This window comes from Nomascus leucogenys, chromosome 25 (assembly GCF_006542625.1).
Source record: "Nomascus leucogenys isolate Asia chromosome 25, Asia_NLE_v1, whole genome shotgun sequence".
In the NCBI taxonomy this organism is placed as follows: Eukaryota; Metazoa; Chordata; class Mammalia; order Primates; family Hylobatidae; genus Nomascus; species Nomascus leucogenys.
The window spans coordinates 17,754,543-17,773,778 of record NC_044405.1 but is presented as its reverse complement, the minus strand read 5'-3'; the positions used below and the strand labels follow the sequence as shown (position 1 = coordinate 17,773,778).

The window sequence follows — 19,236 nt, the reverse complement described above, 5'->3', positions numbered from 1 at the left end:
ATTCTATCCTAGCATTATATCCCAAGGATTTAGGCAGTTTGATTTACTTCTAATTTCAGTCAATCAGGAAATCAGGTGATTCCTTCAGAATGGAATAACATGGTGGGAGTTTTTGTCTGCTTATGACTTGGGACATGTTTTGATTCTGAGGTCACTGTGATTTAACTTGTCACATCATTTCTTTTTTCATTCATCAGTAAGAATGAGCTCATTTTCCTGCCGAAACAACAGCAGACTTTTATAGTCGAATAGAATATTACACCATGCTTAAAACACATGCATTGTTCCCCCTTTTTAAAGCATTTTTCCTCCATAACTAGGCCCATGAAATAGATGAGCATTTAATGAGCATATTGAATCAACTTGTGGGTATGCGTCTCTTTGCAGCAAGCGTGATTTATGTGAATTTTGAAGCCATGGGCAAAAGACAAGTGTTTGTGTATAAGGGAAAGGAAGGAGATTTGTTTGTGGATGGTAATAGAAAGCTTTGAAAACACTGAATTGCATCGTTCCCTGTTCCCTAGTAGACATGTGGCCCACTCATTCATTTCATTCAGGTTCCTGTGCAGACCTCACCACTTCAGGGAGGCCTTCCCCGACAACCCTTTCTGAAATAGTCCCTCCACTGTCACTGTGCTTTTTGCCTGGCTTAGGCTTCTGACTGTTCATACATTTATTTGCTGATTTATTTATTTGCTTGTTCATTATCAGATTGGTGAGAAGTAGTGAGAACGGGCGCCGGTCTATTATGGGCCTCCAGTCCCTAGGACAGTGCCTGGCACACAGTAGGTGCTCACTGAAAGCTGGTGTTACAGCATAGAGCAAGGATTGGCAAACTTTTTCTACAAAGGGCCAGATTGTATTTTAGGTTTGGCAGGCTACACAGTCTGTTGTGACCACTCAGTTGTGCCACCAAAGCATCCATAGACGTAAATAAGTAGGTTTACCCATGTCCCAATAAAATTACAATGATAGGTGCTGGGCCCTACTTTGCCAGTCCCTGGTGTAGGTTAACAGAACAGACAGCTGGGCGTCAATCCCAACTTAGTTCTGAGACCTTCACTGGGTTAGGCATCCTCTCTGCCACCATTATCTCGTCTATAAAGTGGGAATAAAAGTAGTGCCTGTCGCAGAGAGGTGGTGCTAACTGCCTAGAGCAGTGTCTGGCATGTATTGTGTACTACATAAATATTAATGCTCTCCATTTTATTACGTTGTTGATTAAAATAAAGCATGTGTAGTATTTTTAGCACTCTTTGTAGATTTAATATCCTTTTCATTTGACAGTACAAACTGTTTTGTTCATGACATTTTCATATTAGGAAAGGATATTTTCATATTCTTTTTTAAAGGATAGTTTTTCTGATCAAAATTACACTTTCTAATTTGTTTTTTGAAAAACTTTTTTTACTATATGTAAAGCTGTCATATAGCATTGTAGTTTTACTCAATTTATAAGGGAGATGTGAGACACTGGGGACCCTAGAAACCATCACTGTGTCGTGCACGTGAGGCAGAGTCTAAGGATTTTCTGGATGTTTTGACTTCCCAGGGTCAAGCAGATAGGAAAGGGCGTATTTTCTAAAAAGACTTTGAGGCAGGTGAAGCCTAGTGTCCTGGGGCTTTGGCTGTGTGGATCCTGGGGTTTTACTCCCTTTATGCAAGTTTTAGTCTCTGCAGACTTTCCTGCCTCTTACTTTTTTTTTTTTTTTTTTGAGATGGAGCCTTGCTCTGTTGTTCAGGATGGAAGGCAGTGGCACAGTCATAGGTTACTGCAGCCTCGAACTCCTGGGCTCACCTGCTGCTTTTATTATCTTTTCATACCTTTGAAGACGGTCCACTTTGAGACAACTTTTCAGTATTTCTCTACAGTAGATTTTTCCCACATCCTAGCTTCTTTCAGCTGCTAAATGAAAATGAAGGAATTTGAAATAAGCTAGAAACAGGGAAGGCAGAAGGTCCATGCAAAGACCTCGTGCTGTCTTGTCAGATTTCTTGTCAAGAAATAATTTAATGGCACTCTGAACCATGCAGCAACTCATGAGCAGTTCATATAAAAAAAACTTTATTGCCAGGTGTGGTGGTGTGCACCTCTAGTCCCAGCTACTCAGGAGGCTGAGGCAGGAGGGTCACTTGAACCCAGGAGTTCGAGGCTGCAGTGAGCTATGACACCACTGCATTCTGGGTGACAGAGCAAGACCCTGTCTCTAAATAAAGAAATAATAAAAAATTTTAAAAATTAAAACAAGTCCCCCTTTCAAGAGAAAAATGTCTTATCTGCATTTTCTTACACTCACACTCACATATGTATTTACATAGTGCTTCTTTTTTCAGATGGAGTCTTACTCTATAACCCAGGCTGGAGTGCAGTGGTGCAATCTCAGCTCACTGCAACCTCTACCTCTCAGGTTCAAGCGATTCTCCTGCCTCAGCCTCCCGAGTAGCTAGGACTACAGGCAGGCACCACCACGCCTGGCTATTTTTTTGTGTTTTTAGTAGAGACAGAGTTTCACTGTGTTGGCCAAGCTGGTCCTGAACTCCTGACCTCAGGTGATCCTCCCACCTTGGCCTCCCAAAGTGCTGGGATTACAGTTGTGAGTCACCACAGCCAGCCCTACATAGTGCTTTTTAGTCTGTGGCTGAAGGAGGGACGTCAGTAAAATCTCAAAATGAAATTTGGGGCATGGATTCCTCCCTGCTGGTTTTGTCCTTTCTTTTCAGTAGCCTTGACTTCTAGGCAGACTGGTAGGTGGCTGAGGTAGAATGAGAGAGAATGGTTTTCTTTCTTTTCTGTAGAAAGCAAATTGAACTCAAGGGAGGGAAGTAGGAAAGAAGAAAGGGAGCAGGACAATCAGAGACTTTTTCAGCCACTCAGAAGTAGAGGATGAGAGGGAAGCCCTCTGTGGAGAGCTGGAACCCCCAGGCCACGGAACTCCCACTTTACGTCCTGGGGGAAATTCCCCACACTGTTATTACTGTGTTCACCGAGGGCAATTCTGCAGAGCTGCGCATCACCATGAGCTCTCAGGGTGCTTTGACCATTTTCTGCTGACCTCTCCCCATGTCTCTTTCTCTAACAGAGGCGGAAACCTGACACTCTTGCATTTCTTGCTGGGTTTGAAAACTGCAGCTGATGATGATCTGGTGGCTGACCTTGTGGTGAACATCCTCAAAGTGTGCCCGGACTTACTGAACAAATACTTCAAGGAAGTAACGTTTTCCTTTATCCCACGGGCGAAGTCTACTTGGTTAAATAATATCAAACTACTAAATAAGGTAAAAAAAACCATGATATTTAAAAGTCTGTTAGCTAGGCTGGGCGTGGTGGCTCATGCCTGTAATCCCAGCACTTTGGGAGGCCGAGGCAGGTGGATTACCTGAGGTCAGGAGTTTGAGACCAGCCTGGCCAACACGATGAAACCTGTCTCTTACTAAAAATACAAAAATTAACCGGGCGTGGTGGTGTGCACCTGTAATCCCAGGTACTTGGGAGCCTGAGACAGGAGAATTGCTTGAACCTGGGAGGTGGAGGTTGCAGTGAGCTGAGATCGCACTACTGCACTCCAGCCTGGGTGACAGACCAAGACTCCATCTCAAAAAAAAAAAAAAGTCTGTTAGCTAGGTAGGGGGGCATAGGGAGTTGGGGGACCAGCAGACATTCTGATCTGGTAAACTGTACAATATGAAGACCTTTCAGGGATAAAAAGGGATATTTTAGATCATGTAAATTTGGTGTCCTTATCTTCTACAGCATTTTGCCTTTCACTGAGCTGAATTTGAGGTTTATTTAGAATCTTTTAAGCCAATTTATCCTGTTCATCAAGATTTTGCTTAGAGTGAAATCTTGTTGAGTCTCAGCACAGTTAGACTGGGGTTGGTGAGATGCTTGATTATCTCTTCTCCATCTGGGCTCATAAAAAGTAAAATAAAATGAAATGTCTGACTTGTAGGATAGTTTTTAAAGGTTGCTGCTTCAATTAGAACAACTTGAAATAAGCTGTGGAACGTTGGTCTGCTGGTTTAAGTAAATGTGCGTTACCTTCCTTTTGATCATAGTGTCAGCATCTGCCCATTTTACAAATAGAGGTACCTACTGTTAGCTCTTTGGCAGTAATACCTGACTTGTTTGAACTCTCTGTCACTGATTCATGGTTTGCCTAGTGGTAAAATACCTGGGATTGTTTCTTTTGCCTCTGCCTGGGCCTGGCATTATCTGTAGAACCAGCTTTTATTCTGCTTGAGTGCCTATGTGCAGTCTCCACATTTACCCTTGGGATAAGGAGGATGTACTCCACCCCTCATTTCGGTATAGATAGTCCGGGGGCCAGAACCCCTACTAGGAGCTGCATCTGATGAAACGTCTGATTTGTAGGATAGGGGAAGGGTGAGTGTGTGGTCTTTGCAGGCCCAGTATTGAGTCCTTACTTGGCTGCTTACTAGCTATGTGGCCTGAAGGAAATTACCTAACCTCACTGAGGTCCAATTTTGTCACCTGTGAATATATTTTTGTTTTAATGTAAAGTGTGCCTATCCCAAAGGGTTGTGAGGAAGCTTTGAGAAGATGGCTTCTTGACATCCCTTCCTGACATCATTTGTCAGGTGCCTGTCAAGTGCAGCAGGAACTGGTAAGTAGTACCATTCGTAGTTCTAGCAGTGATTTATTTGCCATCAGAGATTTTAAGAGACTCTGCAGATCACAGGTCAAGTTCTGCTCTGAAGGTCCTTTCTCTGTTAACAGCCAGTCTCCTGACCTGATTTGTCTTTGACAAGTAGATTTGGGGGTTAATCTTCCACTCTGCCTTGTGGGGAGTCTCGGACCTTTACCACTATAATTATTTGTTTGAATGGCTTCACCTTTGGGTGCCTACAGCTAGTCTCAGATTTGAAACTTACTTCCAGCACCAACTAAATCTCTTTTTTGCTTTTCCTAGATCTATGAGGCTCAGCCGGAGATTTCCCGGGCATTTCAGACCAGAGAGTTTATACCCTTGCCTCGGCTCCTGGCAATGGTGATGGTGACCACCGTGCCCCTGGTGTGCAATAAGAGCATGTTCACCCAAGCATTAAACGTAAGGCCATGTGGTTGCCCCACTTCTGGAACTGCCTCCAGCTAAACTCGCTGGCTACATGATGTGATTATTCTGAGAACCGGCCTGGATGTGTTTGTGTTTTGTCAGGGAGGCTCTGAGGCTTCCAGGACAGAGGCTGTAGTTTGAAATAGCCCATAAGTGACAGGTCCACGGACCTGGGTAAGGACCTTGGAGCAAAGAGACTTTGCTTCTAGGGACAACGGACTTCGTGTCCTTGGCCCTGTTCCATCACACAGTGGGGACCCCTGCATCCCTCTAAGCCTTTCTAGTCCTGCCTGAGGGTGAAAGAATGTCTAAATCAGAAGAATGAAAGTTTATCATTAAGATCTCATTAGTTTAGAATTTCCAGACATGGTAGGACTGAAATTTGCCTAGCAAATTCTTTCTTTTACGGTTTAGGTGAATGGTGTTAAGATGCCTGGCAAACATATAGTTTGAAGGCCAGCTGTTTTCAAGCGTTTTTGGAGGACATGTTCATGGAAGAAATTGATACTTAAATTTTACATCATTATTTATTATAAAGGTCCCCATGTCTCATCAGAAGCCACATTCTGAGGGGTTCACATGTCTTCACTGCAGCATCATGGGCCTAGGTGAATGGCTGTGGGTTGTTGGCACACCTGGGTCCTGGGCCCTGCCAGCCCCTCCTAACCCCAAGTTGCCTGAGGTACCTGGGGGAGGACAGGTATTCGGAGAGGTGTCTTCGTCCTTCCAGGCAGGCTGAGTTGTTGTGTGGCTTCAGTAGGAACAGGTTGGCTGTGGTGGGTTGCACAGGCCTGGGTTGGCCCTGTGGTAATGCGCACAGTCACTGTAAAGTGGGGTGGACCCCTGAGACCACGTGGTGAGATTCACCATTTTTTGATACCCCTCCAGGGTTTGTGCTGAGCATGGGTAATGGGGTGAGGAGTAGAGAGGAGGCCTGTGTGGGAGTAGGCAGAAAGGTTTTGTGTTGTGTTTGTCAAATGGTCATATGCAAAATTAGCACCCAGCTAGCTTGCCCTACTGTTTTAATTAACGTGGGAGACATTTGCATTTCTCCGAGGGCTTGCAGGAAAGCCAGACTGAAAGGATTAGTATGATGAACCTCCTTTATTTTTTAATTATTTTTGTTTTTTATTAAAATTTTTTTTTCTTTTTTGAGACAGAGTCTCGTTCTGTTGCCTAGGCTGGAGTACAGTGGTGTGATCATAGCTCGTTGCAGCGTCAAACTCTTGGACTCAAGTGTTCCTCCCACCTCAGCCCCCTGAGTAGCTGGGACTACAGGTGCACACCACCACACCCAGCTAATTTTCTTATTTTTATTTTTTGTATAGACAGGGTCTTGCTATGTTGCGCAGGCTGGTTTCAAACTCCTGGCCTCATGCAGTTTTCCCACCTCGACCTCCCAAAGTGTTGGGATTACAGGTCTGAGCCGCCACACCCAGCCAGATGTGCCTCCTCTGTGGGCTGCATTTTCTCTCCCTTCCAAGCTTGCTCCTGGTAGTCTGGGAGAGAAAAGCCTATCTCCTCCTCCTCTCACTTTTCAGAACAAAGAGTTGTGCCCCTAGAGGGGTGTTCTAGCACGGAGTGGCTCCTAGGAAGGAGTCTCAGAGGACACAGCCTCCTCTCCCCCGTTGGCTGTTGCCATTCCCTGCAGGGCCAGAGCCGGGGCCACCGAGCCCAGCCTTGCCTTCCCTCCACAGGTGCCCTTTCCAAGAGCCAAGACTGTGTTTTTATGTAAGTGAGACCCAATGATGTGAATGCATCCAGGGACTGGAGTTAGATGATGTTTGTTTTTTTTTCTTTTATTTCTTATGGTTTTGTCTAAAAAACTTTTAAAGCATACATTTTAGAGTCAGGAGGAGAAGCTTTAGCCTATTTTAGAAACAGGAAATAAGAAAGTGTTTGGAAGCAGGGCCCCAGGCTGTTGGTTGAGCTTTGCGCTCCCAGCCCCTTGGGTGTGGTGTGCACGCTTGTGTGGGGCCTGCCTTTGAAGCGATTGTGGAGCTGGCCATTCTTGGCTTAGGATAGTTCCTTGTAGTCCTGATTTAGTGTGCAGTGTACACAGAGTGAAGCCGCAGCTGACTGGAATGCTGGGGCTCTGAGGTGTCGTGGTTATTGAGCTGAAAGTAAACCAGAAAAGCTCTTTGTTTCTACCGCACTGTCAGTCTGCAGTGTCCCAGCCAGGGCTTCTCAGATCTCAGTGTTGGAGGGCTCTCCTGGGGATCATGTCAAATGCAGATTCTGCTTGAGTTGTGTGGGCCGGGGCCTGGGATTCTACATTTCTCCTGAGCTCCGGGAGATGCCATCATATGATGCTCCTGGCCCCAGAACACACTGTGACTAGCAGGGGCGTGGACTCTTTTGCTGCTGTTGGTAGTAGCGCAGGTTCTTGAACCCTACTCAGTCTCTGCAGTGAGTGACTCTCCCAGGTGTCATTCTGACTGGAAGTCAAGAGCTCTGGATGTCACAGGCCTGTGATGTGGGTTGCTTGCTCACTGAGCTTGGAGGTGGATTTTCATACTAAAGTACCTGATGCATTTTTTTTGGCCATTCCTCCACCTGATGCTAATGTTTTTAATAGTGGTAGAATCCTGGGCAACATAGCAAGACTGCCTCTACAAAAGGAAAAAAAAAAGGCTAGGCATGGTGGTTCACACTCATAATCCCAGTGCTTTGGGAGGCTGAGGCAGGAGGATTGGCTTGAGGCCAGAAGGTTGAGGCCGGCCTGGGCAACATAGTAAGTCTCATCTCTTAAAAAAAAAAAAAAGAAAGCCAGAAGCAGTAGGTACCTGTAGTCCCGGCTACTTGGGAGGATGAGGCGGGAGGATTGCCTGAGCCCAGGAGCTTGAGGCTGCGGTGAGCTATGATTGCACCATTGCACTCCAGCCTGGGTGATGGAGTGAGACCCTGACTCAAAAACAAAAAATAGTGGCAGAGTGGGTTCTGGTGAGATCTGTTGTTAATGGAGAACATTCACAGTAGCTGAGTGGTTGTCTCAAGGCTTACCAAAGAGCAGATGATAAAAATGAAACTACTGCTGGATGCTACCATTAGTGGTCATTTCCTGGCAGTTGCTGAAGTCAGACCCATAGGATGTCAGGAGGGCGAGATACCCAGGTCGCCTCTTCTCACAGTGTAAAGACCAGCTGTTTCATGCAGCTTCCCCTGTGAGTGACCTGAGGAGGGGCAAATGCCAGCCAAGCCCACAGCTTAGCAAATCTGTGTCCACCAGTGTATCCTGGAGACATTTGTACATTTAACTCTTTTTCTTCCCAGTTGGACAGCACCTCAGTGAGGCACACGGCCTTATCCCTTATTTCTGTCATTTTGAAGAGGGCATTAAAAACGGTTGACCACTGCCTGAATAAAGAGGTGTGGCAGGAATCAGGCATGTACACAGCTGTGATGATGGAAGAATTCGTGCAGCTCTTCAGAGAAGCCCTGAGCAAGGTAGGCTCCGATCCGGGTTTGGGCTTTCCTTCCAGACCTCACCAGGTGGAAAAGGCCATTCTCGGAGCCCTAGGGTGGAAGCCAAGTGATGTGTCCTTGGAGCCACAGGGTTGGACAGGCCAGTGGGCAGTGTGGTAGCATGGGTGCTGAGGGCCAGCTGAGAAGACCTGCCACTGTGGTTGCAGGCAGTGATGTCACAGAGCATGATCCAAAAGTCCTCGTGCAGAGTAAGAATTTAGACGATACATGTGTTCTCTCACAGGGGTTCTGGCTCTGGTGGGGACCTCATGTTCAATCAGGAGCCGTGGTGATGTTGTCAAAGGGTAGATTGTGTCCTTACCCCTCACCCATGGCTGCAGGCACACACACAGACCACACTGTGGCCCAGTGAGAAGGGATGCAGTGGCTCAGGAAGCCCCTCTTGCTTCCTATGGCTGAAAGCCAGGCTTCTGTAAACTGGCCAGCTGCCCTAAGAGCCCCAGTCACACAGGGTAGCTTTCCCTGAGCTGCTCCTGAGAAAGTCTGTCTTTGTTCCCTGTGTCTTTTGCTTAGGTGAATGAGGCTTAAGGGGTTTGTTTTAATGATCAGCACTTGCCTGTTCACCAAATCCTTACTGTGTATACTTCTAGAAATCATACTGCAGAACATGGTTGGGCGCGGTAGCTCACACCTGTAATCCCAGCACTTTGGGAGGCTGAGATGGGTGGATCACCTGAGGTCAAGAGTTCAAGGACTGGCCTGGCCAACATGGTGAAACCCCACTTCTACAAAAAATACAAAAAATTAGCTCCATGTGATGGTGGGTGCCTGTAGTTCCAGCTACTCAGGAGGCTGAGACACAAGAATCACTTGAACCTGGGAGGCGGAGGTTACAGTGAGCTGAGGTCACCCTACTGCACTCCAGCCTGGGTGACAGAGTGAGACTCCATCTCAAAAAAAAAAAAAAAAAAAATTATACTGCAGAGCAGAGCTTATGTGGATTTGGGGCTATTTTCTCACCACTCTTCCCTCTCCTTCTTACACACACTTCTCTAGACTTGCACCCCCCTCCCTGTTTTTTGCCTCTTGTTAGTATGTTCAGTTCATTTGTCACCCTTCATGGTTGACTACAACTAATGTTTTGCTTCTTTTTCCCGTTTAGATTTTGCCAGACCTGAACACTATCGTGTGGGTCTGGCAGTCACTTAAAAAGCAAGAGACCAAACAGGATGACAAGAAAGGGAAGAAAAGGAGCGATGGGCCCCCGGCTGCCTGCGATGCTCGCCAGTGCGGTAAGGTCTCAGGGGTGAGGGGGACCCTCTGCCTTTTGCATGGGACAGAGCTGACACTGACAGCCTAGGATAGCTCCCATCCAGAGAGTCCTGGAGCAGTTCTTGTTTCAAGGCACCTCTGGCTGTGAATGTGTCTGTATCCTTTTTTGCTTAGGGAGAAGAAATGGAAAGGAATCATAGATTGAATTTTAGTGTCTGTTAGAAATGTGCCCATCTTTATGCAAGCACTGTGCCTCTCTAAAGACTTGAATGTTGGGTGCCATGTGCTCTGGCCTTTCCAGGGATGGCAGTATGGGGGTGCTGTCTCTTGGTCTGCAGATAGAGCTCAGAGCCTTGTTGTTGGTCAGGCATTGAGCTTTGTGTCCTATGTCTGTATCGTATTTCATCCTTACAGCAGCCCTGCAAGGGTAGGCCCTGCTGTATGTCCCTGTTGCTCAGATGAAGACACGAAAGCACAGGGAGACAGAGTGACCAGAACCTGTCTAAGGTCACAGCAGTGAAGTGAGGTTTTAACCCAGACCCCCTGAACAGTTTTAACGTTTTTACCATGTTGACTCCTTAGATCCAGGTACTGAGCAGTTTATCTGCAGCCTCGGTGTACAGCATGCAGTTGGCTGCAATGTGGTGCCATACTTGGTTCAGCTGCTCAAGGACAAAGAACCAGTATATTTTCTAATTCAAGCTATTTTCTTTCTTTCTTTCTTTCTTTCTTTCTTTCTTTCTTTCTTTCTTTCTTTCTTTCTTTCTTTCTCTTTCTTTCCTTTCTTTCCTTCCTTCCCTTCTCTTTCTCTTTCTTTCTTTCTTTCTTTCTTTCTTTCTTTCTTTCTTTCTTTCTTTCTTTCTTTCTTTCTTTCTTTCTTTCTTCTTTCTTTCTTTCTTGCCTGCCTGCCTGCCTTCTGCCTGCCTGCCTGCCTGCCTGCCTGCCTGCCTTCCTTTCTTTCTTTTTCTTTCTTTCTTTCCTTTCTCTTTTTCTTTTTTTTTTTTGTGCAGATGATGCGGAAACCATTCTTTTGAAAGCTGTTCTGCTCCAGGTCATATGCCTGTACCAGAAGGTGGTCCCCCACGTGGTCATGCAGTACAACTTTGACTTCAGCAAGCTCCTGAAAGGTGGGTTTCAAGGGCTTGCAGACAAGCCGCCACTGTTGCTGCCAGTGCAGATGGAGGAAGTGCCGGTAAACCAGAGCAGAGCCCTGCAGCCAAGAATCGGGAAGGCTAGTGGATGGTTGGCTGCGTGCTCATCCGTCAGCCTGAGAAATTGTACTTGCATCAGTATTTTTTGAATAGCTGGTCTTCCGTAAGTAAATATCAGGTGAACACTTGGTAGCAGTGAGAACAATGGAAGAAGCCAGCCAGCTTCCAAGTGCTGAGCAACCTGCATGAATGGCCCACAAATCCGATCATGTGACGTTAACTCTGAAGTCACTTTTCAAGGGAGCAGGGGTGCAGAGGGTGTAGCAGAAACGAGGGTCCTGCAGAAGGGACATCTGTTCATGCAGAGACACTTTTGACATAGTTACTTCGTCTTTTACCCCACTGAGTCAGGTTCAAACTTACAAAAGTAACAATGCTTGTCTGGTCATGTTTCCTGGATAGTAAAGTTTGTCTGATCCACTTTATAATTGGGCCTATGGGAGAAGACTTGCAAAAATATCATTCTTGGAATTTATATGAGCTATTGAAATACTCCTTTTCGAAAGCCGCAATTCACTTTTTAGTCATTTGAAGGTGAAAGGTTCTCTTTGCTGTGGAAATATGAAATTTTCTAGAATGTGGCCATTTAGTATTTGGTAGCAAAGGAGAAGCCCAGAGAGCCCGCTAGAGGATGAGGACCCAGTCTCAGGCGCAGGTGGCTGCAGTCTCTGTCCACAAAATGCTTGCTGTCTGGGGAGCCAGGGAGAACGTTAGCGAGAGCCCACCCCTGGAGGGCACTTGGTGGGTGCAGTGATTCCAGCTGTTCGGGGTCAGTGTGGACTGTGTGGCACGGGAGGGCTTCTTCAGGCAAGTGGAATTTGGGCTTTTTGTTGAAAGATTTGGACAGACCAGGGTGTGGGGGGACATCAGGTGAGGTGTGCCATGTGAGGGTGAGCACAGGACAGAGAAACAGAACCCTGCATCCACCCTTTTTCTTTCTCCATGGTGAGTTCCTTGTCCTTCTGGCCAGGGCAGCAATTGCTGGGCACCCACGTCCACGTGACTTTTTTCAGCCTGCCTCTTTTTCACCCATAGGCATCATCTCTGAGCAGGGCCTTCGAGAGGAGGTGCCTCCCATTCTGCAGCACCACATGCTGAAGGTGGCCCTGGAGCTGCCAGCCAACAAGTTTCTATGGTTAAAGGCACAGGTAGGAAGCAGAGCTCCCAGTCTTCTAAGCTAACCTGCTGCGCCGGGTGGCTTCTTAGCCTGATGAATTGCTAACTGGCTCAGAACCTGACGGGGCAAGGCAGAAGAGGTTAACCGTTCTCATTTTAGAGAGACCCACAGCAGAGGTCCTGATTCATGAACCAGGAGGCCTGGGAATCTGCTTGCTTTTGTAAAATAGGGTGCTTAACATGGCCTTGCTGCAAATACATTGTTGCTGAGTCCAGGGAGTTTCTTGTTTATCTCAACTGTTTTACGTTTTTCTCAGTTTTAAATAATAAACAAAATAAAATACATATCCTTTCTTTTGTCCTCATCCTGGAAGAATTAAAGACGAGATGAGAATAGATAACCAAGTCAGGAGAGGGTTGAGGCTGGTGGAAGAATCAGTAGACATTGCCAGCATTTTTTTCTAGGTCTTTAATAAAATATCTTCCAGAACTTTTTGGAGAACATAATGTTAAATCATAAAGGGAAGCTCAGGATGCCACAGATATTTACGCTGGGCTTACGCCCAGGATGCTGCGTCATTTCTATGCAAAGAGGAGGAGGGAATATGATCAAGCAAAATTAATCATTGTCCAAGTGTTTCTTATAATCTGAGCTGATGTGTTTTTTAATGACTTAGATCTTATATGGAACCAGTAGTATGGAAATGTATGTTGGCATTTTTACATGCGACATTTCCAGGAAGACTTAAGAATGCTGTGCCTCTGGGACCATGTGTCTCTCCCTTGAGTCCCCATTCTGAGGCTTCCCTGCATCGTAGCTGAGGATCATTCTTACTGAGAACTTACTCGAATGCTGGGCAGGTTACGGATGCTTCATGTGGCTGCTCAGTTCACACTACTTAAAGACAAGGCAGCTGGGCACAGAGCGTCAGAACCTTCTGCAGGGTCCTGTCCATGAGTGGTGGGTCCAGGATGGGACCCAGGCAGTGCTGCCCAGAGCTCTGCTTGCCACCATTCCACTGAGATGTGAGGTCATTGTCACCAGTCCAAGGGAGGTGACAGGCTCGGGCATTGCTGATTGGTTTTCACTCCAGCTCAACTGGGCTCATGGGATCTTGATAATTTAGTTGGAAAGTGAACAGAGGCCTCATAATTTGAAAGAGCTGGTGTGAATTTATATCCTGCGCCCCACCTTATGCTTATATCTGCTGGCTTTGCCTAAGCTAACCAGCACCTTACCATGTTCAGGGTTGTCCTCATTGCCAAGGGCTGCAGTGAGACACACGGGCTCAGTAGAGTTTGGATAGGGGATCTGGAGCTCCATGTACTTGTTGAAGATGTGTTCAAAGCCCAGAAGCCTTTTGAGGAGGATAAATTATGCATAAGCAATCCATTCTATCAGCACTGGCATCATGATGAAAGTAACGAGGACATCATTTGATGGACTCAGACAGCCTGGGGTCCCTCCTGCTCACCATCCACCAGACAGCACAGCATCTGCCTTGGTTCCCAGTAAACAGCCAGGTGCCTTCTCAGTGCCTCAGTTCCCACATACGTAAAATAGGGTAGCAGCTGTACCCACCTCACAGGGGTGTTGGGAGGATTCAGTGAGTCAGTGTAAGCTTGGCCCCTAGGACGGCTCCAGCACAGGAACAGGGCTACCTGTGCTTCCTCTTGCTACTCTTCCTGCCAAATTGTGGTTAAAATGAGATGAGGTAAGGACCTGGCAGCATACTGTGTGTTCAGCAAGTGATGGCTCGTGTTACGTTATGTTTTGTTTTTTGTTTTTGGAGATGAAGTCTCACTCTGTTGCCCAGGCTGGAGTGCAGTGGCGTCATCTGGACTCACTGCAACCTCTGCCTCAGCCTCCCAAGTAGCTGGGACTACAGGCATGCGCCACTATGCCTAGCTAATTTTTGTATTTTTAGGAGAGACAGGGTTTCGCCATGTTGGCCAGGTTTGTCTCGAACGCCTGACCTCAGGTGATCTGCCCGCTTTGGCCTCCCAAAGTGCTGAGATTACAGGTGTAAGCCACCATGCCTGGCCCCATGGTATATTTCTAATGTATAACTATATATTAAAATTATGTATGTAATTATATATACTAAAAATACGTAATATTGTTTAAACTCTAGGAAGGCCCAGATGCAGAAATTATTGGAGGTGAACGATCAGTATTTTACTTACTAATGAAAATGTTTGTGACTAGTAGCCATTTACAACTGAAGTCATTGACCAAACTTCTGATCATGAAGGTGAGCATTTTCTACCAGTTTCTAACTCCGAAAAGCATTTTGTATAGATCTTCCTTGTGGTAAGTGTTTAGTTAAACAGTTGTTGAATTCAGGAGGTATTGGGATTGTTTTTAGTTTTAAAATAGAAGGTTTTATGGCAGTTTAATTTATCGTGTCTTACACTTAGCTACATTCCTGAGAGGCAGCCTGGTGCATTGGAAAAACTTTTTTTTTTTTTTTAGGTAGGTCATTTCTAGCTTGTTGTAGGCTCAATACTAAATTTTGGCTTCTTGGTGTTTATTAGGCAGTGTCTCTTTCTTCCTTCTCAGCCTCTGGCCTTCTCCAGGGCTTTCAGCCTTTTTGCCCGAATCCATCACCCACAGCACATGGGTCATCAAAGCCAGTGGAAGAGAATAGGAATTTATTTCCTTCTCTTTTTTTGTCCTTGATACTCATGTTTCCAGAGCTATGTCAGGTCTTATGATAGCAGTAGGACATCTAGTCCTCATTTCTGCTCTGCAACAAACAGCTTGGTTGATGCACTATGTTTAGAGTACAGAGGTTTCACCTTTCACTTTTATTTGAAATGCTGATAACCTTGCTGCACTTATAGCCTTCTCTCTTGAGCTGCTTAAAGAATGTGGCAGTCTAAGTCTTGACCTCCATAGGTTGCCATTTCCTTCCGGGTAGTGCAGCTGTGAACCTAACCCCAGCTAGATTTCGTGATCTGACTGCAAATAGGTGAAATTGGCACAGTCAGGCTTTCCTTCGGTGCATGCTGTTGCAGGGCTCTGTGCCGTGAGGCCTCTTAGACTCTGAGTTTCTGCTGTCAGACCATTTAGGGAAATCATTTCATCACTTCAGCACATTCAAGTCCTGCCTCATACCAGTTTCTCTTCTGTTGGAATAGTGAGTCTTGAGGTCTACATTGAAGTGATATGATGTGACTGGCTCGTGACCTTGGAGAATTTCATACAGGCTGAGGGTTGAGTAGCTGTGAGGGGTGAAGTTTTACACATTTACCTGCGTCTTTGTGAAAATCCAGAGGTCTTTGGCTCCTAAGTAGCAGCCAAATTTTTTCCCTTCTTTTTATTTAGGAAATGAGAATAAAGGATAAGTAGCCTTGAAAGAAGGGATCATATTGTCTTTTTTGTTTGTTTGTTTGAGACAGGCTCTCGCTCTGTCACCCAGGCTGCTGTGCACTGCTACAATCACAGTTCACTGCCATCTTGACCTTCTGGGCTCAAGTGATCCTCCCAGCTCAGCCTCCTGAGTAGCTAGGGCCACATGTGTGCACACCACCACTAACCCGGCTAGTTTTTTAATTACTATTTTCTGTAGAGACAGAGTCTCAACTGTGTTGCCTCTGCTGATCTCAAGCTCCTGGGCTCAAGCAGTTCTCATACCGCAGTCTCCTGAAGTGCTGAGATTACAGGCATGAGCCCCTACACCTGGCCAGATTATATTGTCTTTAAGAGAGCATAGAATGATTTCCTTGTTTCCCTCAGCAATGGGGATGTTATGTTGAAAGACTAACTTTCAGAGAAAAATGGGATGAAACTTTCACCCCCTGCGTGCTCCCTGGGCGTGTGGTGCTGGAGCACAATGAAACTGCTTGACCTCCGATAGAAAGTGGGTCCTGTAGGCTGGGTGTGGTGGTTCATGCCTATAATCCCAACACTTTGGGAGGTCAAGGTAGGCAGATCACTTGAAGCTAGGAGTTTGATACCAACCTGGCCAACTTGGCAAAACTTTGTCTCTGCTAAAAATTAGAAAAATTAGCTGGACGTGTTGGCGCACGCCTGTAGTCCCAGCTACTCAGGAGGCTGAGGCAGGAGAATCGCTTGAACCCGGGAGGTGGAGGTTGCAGTGAGCTGAGATTGTGCCACTGCACTCCAGCCTGGGTGACAGAGTGAGGCCCTGTCTCAAAGAATAGAAAGAAAGCGCGTTCTGTTCTGACGTTTTCGCTGGTGCCTACTTCCTGGCAGATTCTGCGGGACACGGGGGTGTTTGAGCACACCTGGAAGGAGCTAGAGCTCTGGCTGGAGCATTTAGAGAACACCGTGGAAGAGGACAAAGAGACTGTGATTCAGTTTCTGGAACGCGTAAGCACATATTTCCCACATAAAGGAACATGCTCAGAGATGATTATATTAACTTCTTAGCGTGATCGAGACATTTTTGATGCACCAGCACCAAAAGGCTTCTCGTCCTGGCTTACTTCCTAATTCTTGCTGAGACTTCAGAATCTACTTAGTTTTAGAATCTGTAAAATAGGTATATATTACAGCATGCTGTTTCATTTCCTTTTGGGAATTTGTTGTTGGTGGTGGGAATAGGTATACCAAAAGCGATATTAAAAGCAGTGCTATAGTAAAAGGAGATTTTTTTTTAACTCCACAATAAAAAGTTTAGACCCAACTTCATAGTAAAACTATTCTGATTAAGGATTGAACATATTATCACTTCCCTTGATTTTGACCAGTGACATTTTTTGGCTTTTTCATTTCACCTGTGACCATCTGAATGCTTTCTATTTGGCTCTTTAATGCCCAGATTTTATTGACATTGGTGGCGAATCCCTATTCATACACAGACAAAGCATCTGACTTTGTCCAAGAAGCAAGCACGCTGCAGGCCACTATGATGAAGCAAGAAACCGATGACATGAGCATTCCCATCTCCCACATTGACGGTATGTTCCGTTCTGTTCTGCGCTGCTCAGAGGTCTGAAGACCAAGCCACATTGACATGTTAAGAGATTGAGAACAAGAACTGCACTAATGCCCTAGGCCAAGTGCACACAATCCCTTTGCAGCAAAGACCAGCCTGTTCTGGAAATGAAATCTCCTTATGTGTTCATGTAATGGGAAACATTTGTTGTTTTATTTGCATAGTATTTACTGGGTGCCAGGTAGGGTTTTAAGCTCTTTTTAAGTCCTAACTCATGTAAATCTCATAAGCAACCCCAAGAGAAAAGGGTGTTATTATTGTACTCATTTTATGTAGAGATAAAGCGGCCGGGGCACAGAGAGGTTTAGTATAATAACTTGCTCAAGCTCATACAGCTACTACATAGCAAAGTCAGGATTAGAACCCAGGTACTCTGGCTCTGGCCTGTGCTTTAACCCTCAAACTAGTTTGCCTCTCAGATTTTGGCTTGTTTGCCTGAATATCTGGGTTTAAGTTCCTGGGCTTCTTGTGTCACTTGAGGAAACTTCAACCTATTATCACCTCAGCTGAATATCTTGCATTTTATCAGACAAAGATACGAAAGATTTCATAGGCAATGTCTTCGTCTGTTTAGGGTCAAACTATATTAAATGCTCCCCCCAAGAGGAATTTGGCTTTTTTCCTTTTGCACGTATTCTGCTTCTCCCTCCCTGTGGGTATTTGCAGTGAAACCCTTCAGTGGCTCTCACATCAGCTGGATTCTCGTCTTTCTCTCTCAGATGTTCTCGACATGGTGGATGTCCTGGTGGAGGGCAGTGAAGGCTTGGATGAGGAAATAGGGTTCACGTTGAATGAAGACATGATCCTGCTCACGTTCCCATTCAGTGCTGTGGTCCCCGCGGCCCTGGAAGCCAGGAATAAGTTGTTCCTTGGGACAGGCAATGAAGCAGGTACCTGTGTATAGTCAGGATGTTCTGGCTGCATCTGGCCAGCTAGTCTTTGCAAGGTGGGAGGTGTGGGATTCTAGGGGCTCTGGGATCAATTGCTGAGAATCCAGGGCAACAAGAGGTCAGAACCCCCAGAGTGATAGCTACCCAACCAGCACAGCTAGGAGCACAGGGGTAGGGATCTTGGGGCTGGCTAGGCTTTTGGGAAATTGGTCATTTGAGCATGAGTCTGAAATAATGTGTTTGTCTGGCTGCCCAGACAGCCTCTGTAACATTGATGTTTTTTCGTCAACATTTATTCTTGATATGTTTTTTTTTTTTTAATTATTTTATTTTATTTATTTTATTTATTTTATTTTTATTTTTATTTTTTTATTATACTTTAGGGTTTTAGGGTACATGTGCACAATGTGCAGGTTTGTTACATATGTATCCATGTGCCATGTTGATTTCCTGCACCCATTAACTCGTCATTTAGCATTAGGTGTATCTCCTAATGCTGTCCCTCCCCCCTCCCCCCACCCCACAACAGTCCCCGGAGTGTGATGTTCCCCTTCCTGTGTCCATGAGTTCTCATTGTTCAATTCCCACCTATGAGTGAGAACATGCGGTGTTTGGTTTTTTGCCCTTGCGATAGTTTACTGAGAATGATGTTTTCCAGTTTCATCCATGTCCCTACAAAGGACACGAACTCATCATTTTTTATGGCTGCATAGTATTCCATGGTGTATATGTGCCACATTTTCTTAATCCAGTCTATTGTTGTTGGACATTTGGGTTGGTTCCAACTCTTTGCTATTGTGAATAGTGCCGCAATAAACATACGTGTGCATGTGTTTTTATAGCAGCATGATTTATAGTCCTTTGGGTATATACCCAGTAATGGGATGGCTGGGTCAAATGGTATTTCTAGTTCTAGATCCCTGAGGAATCGCCACACTGACTTCCACAATGGTTGAACTAGTTTACAGTCCCACCAACAGTGTAAAAGTGTTCCTATTTCTCCACATCCTATCCAGCACCTGTTGTTTCCTGATTTTTTAATGATGGCCATTCTAACTGGTGTGAGATGGTATCTCACTGTGGTTTTGATTTGCATTTCTCTGATGGCCAGTGATGATGAGCATTTCTTCATGTGTTTTTTGGCCGCATAAATGTCTTCTTTTGAGAAGTGTCTGTTCATGTCCTTCGCCCACTTTTTGATGGGGTTGTTTGTTTTTTTCTTGTAAATTTGTTTGAGTTCATTGTAGATTCTGGATATTAACCCTTTGTCAGATGAGTA

General features: G+C 45.5%; 1 protein-coding gene across 2 annotated transcripts in view; it reads left to right on the top strand.

The window, feature by feature from the left end:
• Window positions 1-19,236, top strand: part of URB1 (URB1 ribosome biogenesis homolog) — an 81,190-nt gene that overhangs the window by 21,338 nt on the left and 40,616 nt on the right. For both annotated transcript variants that reach the window (XM_030806158.1, XM_030806160.1), the window contains exons 9-18: window positions 3,081-3,276; window positions 4,932-5,069; window positions 8,349-8,522; window positions 9,664-9,793; window positions 10,784-10,900; window positions 12,020-12,132; window positions 14,236-14,355; window positions 16,323-16,439; window positions 16,891-17,029; window positions 17,787-17,957. In XM_030806158.1, the coding sequence (XP_030662018.1) occupies window positions 3,081-3,276; window positions 4,932-5,069; window positions 8,349-8,522; window positions 9,664-9,793; window positions 10,784-10,900; window positions 12,020-12,132; window positions 14,236-14,355; window positions 16,323-16,439; window positions 16,891-17,029; window positions 17,787-17,957 (1,415 nt within the window). The remainder of the gene's footprint in view (window positions 1-3,080; window positions 3,277-4,931; window positions 5,070-8,348; window positions 8,523-9,663; window positions 9,794-10,783; window positions 10,901-12,019; window positions 12,133-14,235; window positions 14,356-16,322; window positions 16,440-16,890; window positions 17,030-17,786; window positions 17,958-19,236) is intronic.